The 19716-nt window shown below is 40.0% G+C and overlaps 1 protein-coding gene across 1 annotated transcript; it reads right to left on the bottom strand.

The window, feature by feature from the left end:
• Nucleotides 1–11670: 11670 nt before the first annotated feature.
• Nucleotides 11671–18246, bottom strand: LOC145877340 (uncharacterized). Its single transcript, XM_082972656.1, has 2 exons — nt 17710–18246; nt 11671–13208 (listed from the first exon to the last, which is right to left on the bottom strand). Exons 1-2 carry the CDS (start codon nt 18032–18034, stop codon nt 11728–11730), a joined length of 1806 nt encoding a protein of 601 aa, XP_082828782.1. The 5' UTR covers nt 18035–18246; the 3' UTR covers nt 11671–11727.
• Nucleotides 18247–19716: the final 1470 nt, after the last annotated feature.

Below are 19716 nucleotides of genomic sequence, written 5' to 3'. Positions count from 1 at the left end.
GCTTCTCTATCTCTCTATACTAATTGCATACACACATTTCTTTCCCTCTCCAGTGGTTCCTGGACTTTCCGGAACTAATCAGACTAATCGATCCCTACATTGATCTTTACTTTGATTATTCATTAACCATGCTGTATGACTAATAATTCATCATGGTTTATTGATTCATTTACATTTAATAGATAATTCTCTTATCAAGCACCCACCACTGCGACCTGTATGCTCTCGTCGGCTGGCCCTCGCTACATATTCGTCGCCAAACCCACTGGCTCCAGGTCATCTATAGGTCTTTGCTAGGCCGCCTTCACTCAGCTCACAGGTCACCATAGCAACACCCACCCATAGCACGCGCTCCAGGAGGTATATCTCACTGGTCATCCCCAAAGCCAACACCTACTTTGGACACATTTCTTTCTAGTTCTCTGCTGCCAATGACTGGAACGAATTGCAAAAATCGCTGAAGTTGGAGACATATATCTCCCTCACTAACTTTAAGCATCAGCTATCTGAGCAGCTTACCGATCGCTGCAGCTGTACACAGCCCATCTGTAAATAGCCCATCCAACTGCCTACCTCATCCCCATGTTTTTATTTACTTTTTTGCTCTTTTGCACACCAGTATTTCTACTTGCACATCATCATCTGCACATCTATCTCTCCAGTGTTAATTTGCTAAATTGTAATTACTTCGCTACTATGGCCTATTTATTGCCTTACCTCCTTACTCCATTTGCACAACTGTATATAGATTTTTCTATTGTGTTATTGACTGTATGCTTGTTTATTCCATGTGTAACTCTGTGTTGTTTGTGTCGCACTGCTTTGCTTTATCTTGGCCAGGTCGCAGTCGTAAATGAGAACTTGTTCTCAACTGGCCTACCTGGTTAAATAAATAAATAAAATCTGAACTTTATTGACAACACCCAAATGGATACTGTCATTAACGCGGTTCTTCAATAATTACACATAATTCTTAATGCTTTAGCAAACATTTTATTAAACAGGACATTCAAAAATATCCTTACAATTATAATCCAAAGTAGTGTGAAATGCACTCCTAAGCAACCTGGAAATGGAGGTTACTCCCCTGAGTTTTCCCCCATTCACATTCAGAATACATTGTGAAAAACTAAAATCTTTGCTCACCATTTTTGCTCCAGGTAGATATAGTACATCCATAACTAGTGGTTTCCTCATTAGCAGGGAGGAGTTTCTGCAATCAAATTGCCCTCGTGCCGCAATTTTAGCAAATACAGAAAGGGGCCTATATTGGAGACCAAAAGTCGTCTGGCACACTGCTTAGAGTTTCAACAACATGAATAACTTATTTCTAGCCTACAATCATTGATGTTACTACGAATGTGAAAACAAGACAAAATATGACTATTCTTGCTCATTTTAAGGCAAATATCAAATAATTGTAACATTCATTACAGAAGTCAATTGTTGTCCAACATCATGGCTCCGCTGTTGGCATCACCTTTTACAGTGGATTACCGCTGTTGTGGGCCTTTAATCATCTGTCTGACTTTGTTGTTCACACAGGAGAGATACTTAACTATCGTGGATCCTCTGGGGAGCCTCAACACCCTCATGATGCTGAAGAGGCAGAGAAGAGTCTCTCCACATCAGAACACCTCAATAAACACCTGCAGACATCCACAGGGAAGAGAACTCACTGCTGCTCTGACTGTGGGAAGAGATTCACCTCCCCATCAGGCATTAAAATTCATCAGAGAATCCACACAGGAGAGAAACCTTATAGCTGTAATCAATGTGGGAAGAGTTTTGGTCAATCTGGCCATCTGGTATCACACCAGAGAACACACACAGGAGAGAAACCTTATAGCTGTGGTCAATGTGGGAAGAGTTTTGGTCAATCTGGCCATCTGGTATCACACCAGAGAATACACACAGGAGAGAAACCTTATAGCTGTGGTCAATGTGGGAAGAGTTTTGGTGGATCTGGAGGGCTGACAGTGCACCAGAGAACACACACAGGAGAGAAACCGTATAGCTGTGATCAATGTGGGAAGAGTTTTGGTCGATCTGGAAATCTGACTGCACACCAGAGAACACACACAGGAGAGAAATCTTATAGCTGTGATCAATGTGGGAAGAGTTTTACTACATTTGCCACTGTGACTCGACACCAGAGAATACACACAGGAGAGAAACCATATAGGTGTGATCAATGTGGGAAGAGTTTTGGTGGATCTGGATGGCTGACAGTGCACCAGAGAACACACACAGGAGAGAAACCATATAGCTGTGGTCAATGTGGGAAGAGTTTTGGTGGGTCTGGAAATCTGACTGCACACCAGAGAACACACCAGAGAACACACACAGGAGAGAAATCTTATAGCTGTGGTCAATGTGGGAAGAGTTTTACTACATTTGGCACTGTGACTCGACACCAGAGAATACACACAGGAGAGAAATCTTATAGCTGTGGTCAATGTGGGAAGAGATACTCTGATAAAAGATCTCTGATCAAACATCAGAAAATACATACATGAAGGAATTGTTTCATGATATCAATGAAATGAAATCTCACAATGTAGAATGTTTTAACATTGTAGAAGGAGTATTTTAATGTCACAATGTAGAACCCTAAACGTTTGTCCCCTGTTCTATTGATTTCAACATGATATGGATATTAACCTCAGGGGGAAAATCCAGGCTCTGAATTGAAAGAGTTACTATTTATGAGATTTAACAAAAAGTGACTAACAAAAGAAAGAGTTGTGTTACACTTACCATGTTGGTGACCCACTTGAATCAAAATGCAACACTTCAAAATGTAGCTAGCTGTTTTCTACAAATTGTCTTCTAACCAGGGATGTACACATTATTCCCAGATTCCATGTGGATTTTGAGCTGTTCGTTTTAACAGGACGTGTAAACTCATCTTCCTCCTTTCGCACAATTGATTGCCAGCAGCATACCACCCTGCATCCCACTGCTTGCTTGCTTCTGAAGCTAAGCAGGGTTGGTCCTGGTCAGTCCCTAGATGGGAGACCATATGCTGCTGGAGGGCCAGTCGGAGGAACTCTTTCCTCTGGTCTAAACAATATCCCAATGCCCCAGGGCAGTGACTGCCCAGTGTAGGGTGCCGTCTTTCGGATGGGACGTTAAACGGGTGTCCTGACTCTCTGAGCTCATTAAAGATCCCATTGCACTTATCGTAAGAGTAGGGGTGTTAACCCCGGTGTCCTGGCTAAATTCCCAATCTGGCCCTCATACCATCACGGCCACCTAATCATCCCCAGCTTACAATTGGCTCGTTCATTCCCCTCATCTCCCCTGTAACTATTCCCCAGGTTGTTGCTGTAAATGAGAATGTGTTCTCAGTCAACTTAACTGGTAAAACAACGGTAAAAAGAAAAAAAAATCCACATGATATCGATGAGTTATGACAAATAAGTGTTGTGTTCCTTTGTTTAGGGACCCCTAAATTTAAATGCATCACTCCAAAATGTAGCTGACTGTCTTCTGCAGGTTGTCCTCTAATCAGTGAGGTGAAATATATCTCCCATTTCCATGTGTTTTTTTAGTTGTGTTAGTTTCAACATCACGTACAACCTGATTTCCCCCCTAATCGATATCAGTGATTTATTGCTACTTGTCAAACCAACAGTGTTTCTGGTGCTTGTACAGTTTTATAAGGTGCTTGTTTTAAATAATACAAGTAATATAATTATTGTGGCAGATGTTTGTGTATATAGCACATGTTATGTTTAGGTTTTCAATTTATCACAAACTGTTTCTGCATATTGGTTATTGATTTGGACACGTTAAAACTGTTTTGACATTGGGGATATCCCATCTAGCAAAATGACGTTGAAAATATGACTATGCAATCAAATATTTACATTTCATGTAACATTTAGTAGTGATAATTATTTATGCAACCAACTGACAATTTTTTTGGTACAATTATATTGACATTGTTGCCCTGCTTTTATAATATCAGGGTTCATTCTCAGATGTGCCAACACAAATGTACTAGAGCATGACATTGGGGACTGGGCCCCGATCCAACAACATGCCTATCTAGTGAACCCTGAATAGAGAGAGAAGCTCCGCAGTGAGGTGGAAAGTTACTACGGATATTGCAGGAGTTTCCTCTTGAAATCAGACATGTCTGTGGTAAGGACAACTTGGTTTCTGATTGTCTCAAGGGTGGGCAGTCAAGAAGATTAGTTTTTTTGCGTTTAGCTAGTGCGTTGCTATAGATCACAATTTATTTTGACTGCACGTTTTTCCGTATTGGAGATGAGTTTTGTTTGGGCTCGTTCCAAGGGGACGAGAGTTCTAGAAGCTAGTGAGTTTTAGGAAGATGAGAGTTCTAGAAGCTAGTGGGGAGAATATATATATTTTTTCTTGTTTTTAATTGTTGACAGCCAGTAGACACCATGTTTATATTGGTGAAGGTGAAGCATTGTAGTTGATTATAATGTGAAATAGAAGTTATTTTCAACTAGTAGAAAAATGTGGAAGGGAAGCGCTACTAAGGTACACAATAGTAAATGTTGGTAGACAGAAGGTGCTCTTTGGTAAAAGGGGTGAGTAGGTCATCAAAAAGAAAGGAGGACCAAGGCACTCTTCATATAATTGATTAAAATGCCTTTATTAGTATGGCAGGTTCAATAGAAACAATGTTTAAAAAAAAATCCAACGCGTTTCGGCTGCATGGCCTTCGTCAGGGAATACAAAGAAATGATACAATGTCCTCTTTTTAACAGCTTTTCCAATTAGCCCTAATTGGAGAGGGAGTGGTTACAAAATTGATTGGACACACCTAGTAAGCAATACTATACACATTAAAAAGTGAAACACTGTGGCTGTGTTATCACAAAAAAGGAAAGATAATACAACTCCAAGCTAGAGGCACTAGAACACCCAGCAAGGTAGTTCCAACCCTAAACATGTCTGGGAGAGAAGTCAAGAACAAGAAAGCAATCTATTCCCTAGTACACTTGAACCCAACAAAACATGAACAACAGTCTAAACATAGCTGAGGGCAATTGAGAAGAAAGACCACTAGATGACAGCAAATGGACCTATCACAACCCTACAGGAATGGACCTATCACAACCCTACAGGAATGGACCTATCACAACCCTACAGGAAGGGTGAGAAATCCATATCTTCATGTAAACCAGGGTATTTAGTGGCTTGTAGATTGTAAATCCATATCTTCATGTAAACCAGGGTATTTAGTGGCTTGTAGTTTGTAAATCCATATCTTCATGTAAACCAGGGTATTTAGTGGCCTGTAGTTTGTAAATCCATATCTTCATGTAAACCAGGGTATTTAGTGGCTTGTAGTTTGTAAATCCATATCTTCATGTAAACCAGGGTATTTAGTGGCTTGTAGTTTGTAAATCCATATCTTCATGTAAACCAGGGTATTTAGTGGCTTGTAGTTTGTAAATCCATATCTTCATGTAAACCAGGGTATTTAGTGGCTTGTAGTTTGTAAATCCATATCTTCATGTAAACCAGGGTATTTAGTGGCTTGTAGTTTGTAAATCCATATCTTCATGTAAACCAGGGTATTTAGTGGCCTGTAGTTTGTAAATCCATATCTTCATGTAAACCAGGGTATTTAGTGGCCTGTAGTTTGTAAATCCATATCTTCATGTAAACCAGGGTATTTAGTGGCCTGTAGTTTGTAAATCCATATCTTCATGTAAACCAGGGTATTTAGTGGCCTGTAGTTTGTAAATCCATATCTTCATGTAAACCAGGGTATTTAGTGGCCTGTAGTTTGTAAATCCATATCTTCATGTAAACCAGGGTATTTAGTGGCCTGTAGTTTGTAAATCCATATCTTCATGTAAACCAGGGTATTTAGTGGCCTGTAGTTTGTAAATCCATATCTTCATGTAAACCAGGGTATTTAGTGGCCTGTAGTTTGTAAATCCATATCTTCATGTAAACCAGGGTATTTAGTGGCCTGTAGTTTGTAAATCCATATCTTCATGTAAACCAGGGTATTTAGTGGCCTGTAGTTTGTAAATCCATATCTTCATGTAAACCAGGGTATTTAGTGGCCTGTAGTTTGTAAATCCATATCTTCATGTAAACCAGGGTATTTAGTGGCCTGTAGTTTGTAAATCCATATCTTCATGTAAACCAGGGTATTTAGTGGCCTGTAGTTTGTAAATCCATATCTTCATGTAAACCAGGGTATTTAGTGGCCTGTAGTTTGTAAATCCATATCTTCATGTAAACCAGGGTATTTAGTGGCCTGTAGTTTGTAAATCCATATCTTCATGTAAACCAGGGTATTTAGTGGCCTGTAGTTTGTAAATCCATATCTTCATGTAAACCAGGGTATTTAGTGGCCTGTAGTTTGTAAATCCATATCTTCATGTAAACCAGGGTATTTAGTGGCCTGTAGTTTGTAAATCCATATCTTCATGTAAACCAGGGTATTTAGTGGCTTGTAGTTTGTAAATCCATATCTTCATGTAAACCAGGGTATTTAGTGGCCTGTAGTTTGTAAATCCATATCTTCATGTAAACCAGGGTATTTAGTGGCCTGTAGTTTGTAAATCCATATCTTCATGTAAACCAGGGTATTTAGTGGCCTGTAGTTTGTAAATCCATATCTTCATGTAAACCAGGGTATTTAGTGGCCTGTAGTTTGTAAATCCATATCTTCATGTAAACCAGGGTATTTAGTGGCCTGTAGTTTGTAAATCCATATCTTCATGTAAACCAGGGTATTTAGTGGCCTGTAGTTTGTAAATCCATATCTTCATGTAAACCAGGGTATTTAGTGGCCTGTAGTTTGTAAATCCATATCTTCATGTAAACCAGGGTATTTAGTGGCCTGTAGTTTGTAAATCCATATCTTCATGTAAACCAGGGTATTTAGTGGCCTGTAGTTTGTAAATCCATATCTTCATGTAAACCAGGGTATTTAGTGGCCTGTAGTTTGTAAATCCATATCTTCATGTAAACCAGGGTATTTAGTGGCCTGTAGTTTGTAAATCCAAAAACTTTCCCTTTGGTTTAACTGTTTAAGACGGTCCCCTTTTCTAATAGAGGCCGGAATGTGATCAATACCCACAAAATACAGTACTGAAGCAGAGAACATTAAAAGAATCATTAAAAATAATTGGGGAATTATCCAAAGTGATACTCTACTACGCCAAGTCTTTCCTGAGCCACCAGTCATAAGCTTTAAAAGATGTCCTACCCTAAATGATAAATTAGTACACAGTTATCTTCCGGGTGACTCTCAAAAAACTTGGCTTGACCACAAACCCAAGGGCTCTTTTAAATGTAACCACTGCAGAAATATTGCACAGAAAAAGTATTTTGTTGATACAGCTTCCAAAATTGAGTATTACGTCAAGCATTTCATTAACTGCAAAACCACTCATGTCATCTATAGATTGGAATGTCCACAGTGCAAGGTGTTCTACATTGGACGGACAAAGAGACGCCTTCAAGACCGCCTAGCGGAACACAAGTATGCCATACGGGTAGGCAATGACGACTACCCCATGGCAAGGCACTATAAGTCCTTACACCAAGGCAACCCTGCCTCCATCTCTTCGCCCCAACCTGGGCTCAAACCAGGGACCCTTGCACACATCAACAACTGACACCCCACGAAGCATCGTTACCCATCGCGCCACAAAAGCCGCGGCCCTTGCAACGCAAGGGGAACAACTACTTCAAGTCTCAGAGCGAGTGACGTCACCGATTGAAATGCTATTAGCGCGCACCACCGCTAACTAACTAGCCATTTCACATCGGTTACACCTACAAGCTGTGGGTATTGATCACATCCCGGCCTCTATTAGAAAAGGGGACCGTCTTAAACAGTTAAACCAAAGGGAAAGTTTTGGGATTAAATATTTATGTCCCCTTAGTGGTTCATCACGTCAGCAAAAGGGAATATGTTCCATTTATGTTTATTTAGTGCAAATTGTCCACTGGTATTGCTGTATGAAAGTGAATTTCCCCCCAGGCATACATACATGTTCTTTGTTATTACCCGAGCCACTGCCTGTTCACCCTGCTATCATTCAGAAGGCGAGATCAGTACAGGTGCATCAAAGCTGAGACCGAAAGACAGAAAAACAGCTTCTATCTCAAGGCCATCAGACTGTTAAATAGCACAGAGAGTCTGCAGCCTACATATAGACTTGACATCATTGGCCACTTTAATAAATGGAACACTAGTCACTTTAATAATGTTTACATATCATTTCTCATCTCATATGTATAAACTGTATCTCAGTCTATGCTGCTCTGACATTGTTTATCCATATATTTATATATTCCATTACGAACCAGCTCTGAGTTCGCAACAAAAGGGAGACAATGTGGAGACAAGGAGTATCAAAAATATATATTTATTAGATAACACAACCAAAATCAACAAGGTGTCTGCATGGAGAGAGTCTCCCTTCATGACTGTGGAAGAGGTCTATTTATCCTGGGACACACCCGGGCCCAGGTGCTTCCCATTTAGCTGACGACCCTCCCAGCTCCGCCCACCGGCATCCTAATAAGGAACCAAGAGCAGAGAGAATACGGCAGACAGAGGGAGGGGCGTTAAATATATTACTCTATTGTTATCATATAGAAACATCACTTGTTAGATATTACTGCACTGTGGGAACTAGAAGGACAAGCATTTCACTACACCTGCAATAACATCTGCTGAACACCTGTATGTGACCAACAACATTTGATTTGTTATGAAGGTAATTTGTGTCAAATGTACTTTTCCCCTCATTCACCCCATCTCTTTACATTGCTGATGCATATTCAGTGGCCTGACTGTGTCAAAGGCTCATCCTGGTAGATCTGAACCTAATGCAGCTTGGAGAGATCAGATGACAGAAGTCACATGTTGGTGCCAGGTGTAACTGAGGCCATAGATGCTCCATATCCATTACTTTGAGTGTTTTATATAATATGACTAAATGTGTTTCTGTGTTACAGGGGCAGTCAAGAAATGGAACAGCAAGGCCACAGAACATGACATAAGCAGAGCTGTGGGAGACCACCTCAAGCCCCTGGTAGAGCCGGGGATGGTGTTTACCACTCCACCACGCCTTCAGCAGGCTGGAAAAGTGGGATTGATCTGGTTGATCCATTTGTTTGTTTCGGTTTGAAGTAGTTGAATCCTTTGACATATTGTTGAATTAAACATTTATCTTCAACAAATGCACTGGGTTGGTTGAAAAGTGATACAAAACTTACATACCAGCACTATTTTGACATAGTGGGAGATGTACTGACTTTATACTGTTTTTCATACTAAGATGGATAAAGATGTGTTGCTTTTGCACATATTTGTTCATTGGTTTAGCAAGAGTCTGTTGATAGATCAGTCATTGGGTTCATTTGTTTTGCAATATGTTCAAATCAAATCAAGCTTTATTTATACAGCACATGTCAGACATGGATGCAACACAATGGCTTCACAGGAAAAAACTATGAAAATAAACAGAAATATTTAGTAAACAAACATAAGAGGATAAAAAACAGAAGATTAACAACTGAAAGACTAATAAACCCTAAAGAAATGTCATTGATTAAAATATTAATTGGATGCAATATCCAACCCAAAATATAACTTGTTTTTTAGAAGGGGCTCTGAAAGACACTATGGGTGTGTCCACTGGAAGTTGACTAGTAACAACAACTGGGACATAAAAGACACCCACCATGAGACCCACTAAATCTGCCCAAGAAGAGGAAAACAAAAGAAAAACCCACACCAAACTTAAAGACAGGAAGTAAACCAAAAAGGTGGAGCAACTAAAGGTGTTGACTCTCCACATGTATCAAGACAACTGGAGCACTGGGCCAGACACTCTTAAATAGAACCTGGACCAGCTCAGGTGAAACACCTTCCCACTAACGAGATGGACAAGCCAGCACAGGTGTAACACATACTGACTAACGAGGTGACACCAATCAGTGCGCCCAACGAGCTAGACGTACTAACGAGCTAGACGTGCTAACGAGCGAGACGTGCTAACGAGCTAGACGTGCTAACGAGCTAGACGTACTAACGAGCTAGACGTGCTAACGAGCTAGACGTAAAGTCCAACCTCAAAACATAAATGGAAAAACCAAAGCCTGTAACACCTTAAGACAACAAATATATCCTATATTTTTGTTGGAAAAGTTTGCTCACCACCAACAGAAAACAACTTCCATTTCATATTAAAATCAACTACAATGCTTCACCTTCACCAATATAAACATGGTGTCTACTGGCTGTCAACAATTAAAAAGAAGAAAAAAAACACGTATTTCTAAATAATAATATACAATAGTATCTTTTGTCCTTTTTCTTTCCATAGAATCCTTCCTAAAACTCACTAGCTTCTAGAACTCTCGTCTTCCTAAAACTCACTAGTTTCTAGAACTCTCGTCTTCCTAAAACTCACTAGCTTCTAGAACTCTTGTCTTCCTAAAACTCACTAGCTTCTAGAACTCTTGTCTTCCTAAAACTCACTAGCTTCTAGAACTCTCATCTTCCTAAAACTCACTAGCTTCTAGAACTCTCGTCCCCTTGGAACGAGCCCAAACAAAACTCATCTCCAATACGGAAAAACATGCAGTCATAATAAATTGTGATCCATGGCAATGCACTGGCTAAACACAAAACACTCAACTTTTTAACTGCCCACCCTTGAGACAATCAGCAACCAAGTTGTCCTCACCACTGACATGTCTGATTTCAAGAGGAAACTCCTGCATTATCCATAGTAACTTTCCACCTCACTGCAGAGCTTCTCTCTCTTTTCAGGGTTCACTAGATAGGCATGTTGTTGGATCGGGGCCCAGTCCCCAATGTCATGCTCCAGTACATTTGGGTTGGCACATCTGAGAATGAACCCAGATATTCTAAAAACAGGGCAACAATGTCAATATAATTGTACCAAAAAATGGTCAGCTGGTTGCATAAATAATTATGATTACTAAATGTTACATAAATTGTAAATTTCAAAACCAAATGTACACCCCTTTGTTAATATGTATTGGCAATAATTCCCTTAATGGTGAGGCATGGAATAATAAAACGTGTTTTGACAAGTAGCAATAAATCACTGATATCCTTTAGGGGGGAAATCAGGTTGTACGTGCTGTTGAAACTAACACAACTAAAAAAACACATGGAAATGGGAGATATATTTTACCTCATTAGAGGACAACCTGCAGAAGACAGTCAGCTACATTTTGGAGTGATACATTTAAATTTAGGGGTCACTAAACAAAGGAACACAACACTTATTTGTCATCACTCATCGATATCATGCTAAAATCATTTGTGCAAGAGGAGGGAGATGAGGTTGCACATCCTGTTAAAACTAACAGCTCAAAAACCACACGGAATCTGGGAATAATGTGTACATCCCTGGTCAGAGGACAATTTGTAGAAAACAGCTAGCTACATTTTGAAGTGTTGCATTTTGATTCAAGTGGGTCACCAACATGGTAAGTGTAACACAGCTCTTTTTTTGTTAGTCACTTTTTATTAAATCTCATAAATAGTAACTCTTCCATTACAGAGCCTGGATTTTCCCCCTGAGGCTAATATCCATATCATGCTGAAATCAATAGAACAGGGAACAAACGTTTAGGGTTCTACATTGTGACATCATTAAAATACTCCTACTACAATGTTAAAACATTCTACATTGTGACATTATATCATTGATATCATGAAACAACTCATTCATGTATTTTCTGATGTTTGATCAGATGTCTTTTACCGGAGAATCTCTTGTCACACTGATCACAGCTATAAGGTTTCTCTCCTGTGTGTGTTCTCTGGTGTCGAGTCAGACAGCCAGATGTAGTAAAACTCTTCCCACATTGACCACAGCTATAAGGTTTATCTCCTGCGTGTCTTCTCTGGTGTCGAGTCAGAGAGCAGGATGCAGCAAAACTCTTCCCACATTGATCACAGCTGAAAGGTTTCTCTCCTGTGTGTATTCTCTGGTGTAGAGTCAGAGAGAAAGATGAAGTAAAACTCTTCCCACATTGAGTACAGCTAAAAGGTTTCTCTCCTGTGTGGGTTCTCTGATGAATTTTAATGCCTGACGAAGAGGTGAATCTCTTCCCACAGTCAGAGCAGCAGTGAGATCTCTTCCCTGTGGATCTCTGCAGGTGTTTCTTGAGGTGTTTTGATCTGGAGAGACAGCCAGATGTTGTAAAACTCTTCCCACATTGACCACAGCTATAAGGTTTCTCTCCTGTGTGTCTTCTCTGGTGTCGAGTCAGAGAGCCAGATGTAGTAAAACTCTTCCCACATTGATCACAACTATAAGGTTTCTCTCCTGTGTGTGTTCTTTGGTGTAGAGTAAGATAGCCAGATGTAGTAAAACTCTTCCCACATTGACCACAGCTATAAGGTTTCTCTCCTGTGTGTCTTCTCTGGTGTCGAGTCAGAGAGCCAAATGTAGTAAAACTCTTCCCACATTGACCACAACTATAAGGTTTATCTCCTGTGTGTGTTCTCTGGTGTAGAGTCAGAGAGCCAGATGCAGCAAAACTCTTCCCACATTGATCACAGCTATATTGTTTCTCTTCTGTGTGTGTTCTCTGGTGTAATATCAGGCTGTCTGGCCAAGTAAAACTCTTCCCACATTGATTACAGCTATAAGGTTTCTCTCCTGTGTGTACTCGCTGGTGTCTAGTCAGATGGCAAGATGAAATAAAACTTTTCACACATTGATTACAACTAAAAGATTTCTCTCCTGTGTGTATCCTCTGGTGTGATAACAGGTTGCTTGACTGAGTAAAACTCTTCCCACATTCAGTACAGCTGTACGGTTTCTCTCCTGTGTGTATTCTCTGGTGTAGAGTCAGAGAGAAAGATGTAGTAAAACTCTTCCCACATTGATCACAGCTGTAAGGTTTCTCTCCAGTGTGAATTCTCAGGTGTACTTTTAGTGCTTTTAATCTTAAGTAACTCTTCCCACAATCAAAACAGTGGTGAGATTTCGCTCCTGTGTGTGTTCGCTGGTGTATTTTAAGTTCTGATGAAGATTTGCAATGTTTTCCACAGTCAGAGCAGCAGATAGATTTCTTCCCTGTGGGTCTCTGCTGGTGTTTCTTGAGGTGATAGAATCTGGACAGGCTCTTCTCTGACTCGTTAGCATCATGATGTTGAGGCTCCCCAGAGGATCCATGATAGTCACGTCTCTCTCCTGTGTGAACAAGTCAGACAGATAGTTAAAGGCTCACAACAGCAGAAATCCACTGAAAAAGGTGATGCCAACAGCGTAGCCATGATACTGTACAACAATTGACGTCTGTAATGAATGTTAAAATTACTTGACAATTGTCTTAAGACAGTCAAGTGAGCAACAATAGTCATATTTAGTCTTGTTTTCACATTAGTAGTAACTAGAAATAAGTAAAAGGTGTTGAACTCCTAAGCAGTGTGCCAGGCGACTTTTGTTCTCAAATATAGGCACCTTTCTGTGTTTCCTAATATTGCGACAAGGGCGATGCGCACACAATTTGATTGCAGAAACACCTCCCTGCTAATGCAGAAACTGCTAGTTATGTATGTAGTATATCTGCCTGGAGCAAAAATGGTGAGCAAGTGGCCTAAGCTGTGCCATTAGAGATTCTGGGTTCGAGTCCAAGCTCTGAGGCCCATGGGCTAGGTGGCACCAAATCGTCCCACCTACGTAACAGCCAGTTGAATCCTGTGGCGCGATTTTCAAATACCTTAGAAATGCTATTACTTCAATTTCTCAAACATATGACTATTTTACAGCATTTTAAAGACAAGACTCTCGTTAATCTAACCACACTGTCCGATTTCAAAAAGTCTTTACAACGAAAGCAAAACATTAGATTATGTCAGCAGAGTACCCAGCCAGAAATAATCAGACACCCATTTTTCAAGCTAGCATATAATGTCACAAAAACCCAGAAGACAGCTAAATGCAGCACTAACCTTTGATGATCTTCATCAGATGACACACCTAGGACATTATGTTATACAATACATGCATGTTTTGTTCAATCAAGTTCATATATATATCAAAAAACAGCTTTTTACATTAGCATGTGACGTTCAGAACTAGCATACCCCCCGCAAACTTCCGGGGAATTTACTAACAATTTACTAAATTACTCACGATAAACGTTTACAAAAAGCATAACAATTATTTTAAGAATTATAGATACAGAACTCCTCTATGCACTCGATATGTCCGATTTGAAAATAGCTTTTTGGTGAAAGCACATTTTGCAATATTCTAAGTACATAGCCCAGCCATCACGGGCTAGCTATTTAGACACCCGGCAAGTTTAGCCTTCACCAAAATCAGATTTACTATAAGAAAAATGTTATTACCTTTCCTGTTCTTCATCAGAATGCACTCCCAGGACTTCTACTTCAATAACAAATATAGGTTTGGTCCCAAATAATCCATCGTTATATCCAAACAGCGGCGTTTTGTTCGTGCGTTCTAGACACTATCCGAAATGGTAAATACGGGTCGTGCGCATGGCGCATTTCGTGACAAAAAAATTCTAAATATTTCATTACCGTACTTCGAAGCATGTCAACCGCTGTTTAAAATAAATTTTTATGCAATTTATCTCGTAAAAAAGCGATAATATTCCGACCGGGAATCTACGTTTCGGTAAATAGAGGGAAAAACAGAAAGACGGGGAGGCCAGTGCACGAGCCTAAGCCCTTTGTCCTCTGATAGACCACTTAGCAAAAGCGCTCGTGTGTTTCAGCCAGGGCTTTGAATTACGTCATTCAGGTTTTTCCCGGGCTCTGAGAGCCCATTGGAGCCGTGGGAAGTGTCACGTTACCGCAGAGTTGTTTTGGGAAGAGATGTCAAAGAAAGCCAATAAATGGTCAGACAGGCCACTTCCTGTAAAGGAATCTCACAGGTTTTGGCCTGCCATATGAGTTCTGTTATACTCACAGACACCATTCAAACAGTTTTAGAAACTTTAGGGTGTTTTATATCCATATATAATAAGTATATGCATATTCTAGTTACTGGGTAGGATTAGTAACCAGATTAAATCGGGTAAGTTTTTTATCCGGCCGTTTAAATACTGCCCCCCAGCCCTAACAGGTTAAATCCACACCTCGCTGGAAGCCCCGCATTCCACAGGTGATGAGCGTGAGACTTGGATATATTCCTTAAATGATTTAATCCTTAAATGTAATACCTCACTTCACCGACCCAGGAAGTGGAGGAGCCAAACAGGTGTTGTAACTCGTTCATAACTGGCAAGCAGATCGGTAGAAATGGTAAGATAAATTGGCACTTCAAACGGAAATGGAAAAAGTTTGCCTATTTTACCGGAAACTCCAGGAGCATTACGTCAGAATTAACGAAGGCCAGCAGCAGGTGGGGAATTGGTTATTTTCTTCTGGTTATATTGACCTCTGGCTTCCTCAAGTCATTTGTGTGTGTTAATTATTTAATCAAACGCTTGAAGCATCAGTTCAATTCAAGTTCTGCACATACAGTTGATTTTATTAAACACATGGGGTGTGTCTATATGAACAAATACACGTCATAACATTTCAACCAATCAATTGGTAGAAAGAAAATAAATTTTTTTTTTTAAATCTGCCCTAGAACATACAACATACATGCATTCAGACCCCTTCCCTTTTTACACATTTTTATTATGAAATAGATTTTTTTTTCAATTATCAATTTTCAGACAATACCTCATAAAGACATCACAATACCCCATAAAAGTGAGAAAAAAAGTTTAGAAATGCTTGTATATATATATATATATATATATATATATATATATATATATATATATATATATATATATATATATATATATATCTCTAGGTCATGCCAGTAGGCTACAGTAGGTTGTATCTCTCTAGGTCATGCCAGTAGGTTACAGTAGGTTGTAACTCTCTAGGTCATGCCAGTAGGTTACAGTAGGTTGTAACTCCCTAGGTCATGCCAGTAGGTTGTATCTCTCTAGGTCATGCCAGTAGGTTACAGTAGGTTGTATCTCTCTAGGTCATGCCAGTAGGTTACAGTAGGTTGAATCTCTCTAGGTCATGCCAGTAGGTTACAGTAGGTTGTAACTCTCTAGGTCATGCCAGTAGGTTACAGTAGGTTGTATCTCTCTAGATCATGCCAGTAGGTTACAGTAGGTTGTAACTCTCTAGGTCATGCCAGTAGGTTACAGTAGGTTGTAACTCTCTAGGTCATGCCAGTAGGTTACAGTAGGTTGTATCTCTCTAGGTCATGCCAGTAGGTTACAGTAGGTTGTATCTCTCTAGATCATGCCAGTAGGTTACAGTAGGTTGTAACTCTCTAGGTCATGCCAGTAGGTTACAGTAGGTTGTATCTCTCTAGGTCATGCCAGTAGGTTACAGTAGGTTGTAACTCTCTAGGTCATGCCAGTAGGTTACAGTAGGTTGTATCTCTCTAGGTCATGCCAGTAGGCTACAGTAGGTTGTAACTCTCTAGGTCATTCCAGTAGGTTACAGTAGGTTGTAACTCTCTAGGTCATGCCAGTAGGTTACAGTAGGTTGTAACTCTCTAGGTCATGCCAGTAGGTTACAGTAGGTTGTAACACTCTAGGTCATGCCAGTAGGTTACAGTAGGTTGTATCTCTCTAGGTCATGCCAGTAGGTTACAGTAGGTTGTATCTCTCTAGGTCATGGCAGTAGGCTACAGTAGGTTGTATCTCTCTAGGTCATGGCAGTAGGTTACAGTAGGTTGTAACTCTCTAGGTCATGCCAGGAGGCTACAGTAGGTTGTATCTCTCTAGGTCATGCCAGTAGGTAGTATCTCTCTAGGTCATGCCAGTAGGTTACAGTAGGTTGTATCTCTCTAGGTCATGCCAGTAGGTTACAGTAGGTTGTATCTCTCTAGGTCATGCCAGTAGGCTACAGTAGGTTGTATCTCTCTAGGTCATGCCAGTAGGTTGTATCTCTCTAGGTCATGCCAGTAGGTTACAGTAGGTTGTATCCAAGTGGAAACAATTATCAACCCAATGTGGAAAGTGTTGAATTTGGTCAACAACAAAATGAATGGCTTATTTGCTACGTGAGGTTTACTTGCTCTAACAGAAGTTTCGTAGTGATTAAGTTGTTACGTGGACACGTGACATACCGACAACTTTGATAAAAACACTATAGGAGTTGTCTTCAGATCGCTATGCATATTCATGCTAGTAGCTTAGCATCTCTCTCCATTGAATACAGGCGGTTGACGACAACAACCCTCATAGAATATAAACAATAGATTACAATAATAAGATGTATCCACCAATCCAAAGACAGGATAGGCGGGAGATAGACAACCCACAGTGCAGCTTTGTGGACAACGACTCCCCTTGTCAGGACGGAGAGACATCTTGTCAGTATATCCATAATCTTTGGTGTAGCCAACCCAACTCTCACATGGCTCTATTGGGGGTCACGGTGTGTAGTAAAACATCACTACATTAAAATCACTACATGCCGTGGCCCCCCAGTCTGCGGTCAGTAGATAGACCCTCCTCAAATATATATGTTAAGTCACTTTTTGGAAACGGAACGGAGAAAACAAGGGGTAGCTTGTCTCTACGTCGTCTGATTCTAGACATATCAGTCATCATCCCAGATCCCTCCGTTGAAGAGGTATTGACGAGCCAACTCCGAATATCCAAAGTTAAAAACGAATTGAAGGTGGTACTTACTGGTGTTAATCAGATCTCCTATCTCCTCTTCTTCATCTTCATCTTTCAATGTGACAGTAATCTCTCCTTCCTTCTTCACTCCAAAAACAGCATCATCCTCTTCTTCCTCTTGTTTAACTGAAACGTCTTTCTCTTCATCTTTCACTGTAACAGCCTCACCCTCTACTTCTTGTTTTACTGTAACATCCTCCTCTTCCTTCTCCTCTTTCACGACAATGTTCAGCCCCAGAGCTTCTTTCTCCGTCCAGCAGACGTCCTCTTCTTTAACAGGAGGGGAGTAGTTTAGGGAGCTCATGGTCGGGGATGTTAGATAGCTAGCTATCATTAGCGACTAGGCTAATGCTAACTTAACCAGCCAGCTACTATAGCTGACTAATACACAATAACGTAATATTAAATTAAATAGGTTAACAAGTAGATACGACAGAAGTGTGTCTAAAACACAGTAGCTAATATAGACCGAAAGCGTATAAATAGGTTGAATATTTCGGCTATGTTGTCTAGCAAGCTACCGAGGTGGTTGACGAGCTGTTTATGAAGAACCGTCCACTAGATTATACGTCACGCTGCAGCATCGCCTGAAAGACGCACATCGCCGTCTGCTGACTGGAGGGAAACGCAGTTGAGGATCAGATTTTATTTTCAGACAAAGATTATTTTACATGGATTTAAATAAATAATACTATTATATTGAGACATACAAATACCTGAATGTGCTGATTGATTAGTGCGAATAAAAAATGTTTACCACAGCATATTTATGGAACCGTCTTAAAACTGCAACGCAAACAATTGCCTGTAAATGAAAAATATCAATTCCTTCTCAACTACGTTGCATAGAGATCAAAATAAATTTGACACTGTAAAGAGACCTCTTCTCTCCAATACAATTAGTCACTTTTTTTTTTACTTCTATAAAATCTACAAAATGTAAAATAAATCACTTAAAATAAAAAATACTTAAAAAAAACATCAATATCTTCCACCCCATAAGACTTTCATGAATACAACCAACTGTTATTGGTTCAGGGACGTCATGCCTTCAATCAACTGCAATTATGTTTGGACTTTTGGACATAACAAATGAAGTCAAATTGAAAACAGTATTGGTATTGTTGAATTAGGTTTTTAGAATAGCAAGCTAGGACTGATGGTTTGGTTATCTAAACTAGCAAGTATGTTTGTTTGGTTACCAAGGCAACTATTGTAGCTATCTAGTAAACTTGCTAGCTACTTCAGTGGATGTTGAACTCATTTCTACCGGCAAATGAACACATTTCTACCAGCAAATGTGTTAAATTATAGCCATGGTATAAAAGGGATAATCAACTCAGGGCTTTATGGTTCTCTGGAAAATAATGCAAATCCATGGAAGGTCAGTTCCACAGTGTTCATTATTTACCATAGAACACATAGTCCCTCGTTGATTATCCCTGACATAACTTTATGAGCTGGATTTGCCTTTCTTTGCAACAGTGGAAGCTGCTGAGGAGACGACAGCTCATAATAATGGTTGGAATGGAGTCAATGGAGTGGTATCAACCCATCAAAGATGTGGTTTCCATGTGTTTGATACCACTCAATTGACTTCATTCCAGAAATTATTATGAGCTGTCCTCCCCTCAGAAGCCTCCACTGCTTTGCAATTAGTTTGTTCGTTTTCAGTTGTTAGCATTTAGCTAACAGCGTCTATGTGAATTTGCTAACAGTTTGTGCTAATTTGTTAGGATTCTGGAAATAGATGCCCATAGGCTTTTCTTGTGTTTTTAGCATCCCCTCATGTGCTATGCTGGTAGTACTTCAAATCCTGGTATGAGAGAAGGACGGTATGACAATATGAAAATCTGGATACAGCCCAAGCCTAATCACCACACCTACCACAACTACCACACCTATGTACCACAACTACCACCCCTATCTACCACAACTACCACACCTACATACCACAACTACCACCCCTATCTACCACAACTACCACACCTACCTATCACAACTACCACAACTACC

The sequence above is a fragment of the Salmo salar genome, unplaced genomic scaffold, assembly GCF_965601325.2.
Source record: "Salmo salar unplaced genomic scaffold, fSalSal1 ptg000917l, whole genome shotgun sequence".
NCBI lineage: Eukaryota > Metazoa > Chordata > Actinopteri > Salmoniformes > Salmonidae > Salmo > Salmo salar.
The sequence above is the reverse complement of the archived record's forward strand: the minus strand, read 5'-3'. Positions and strand labels throughout refer to the sequence as shown.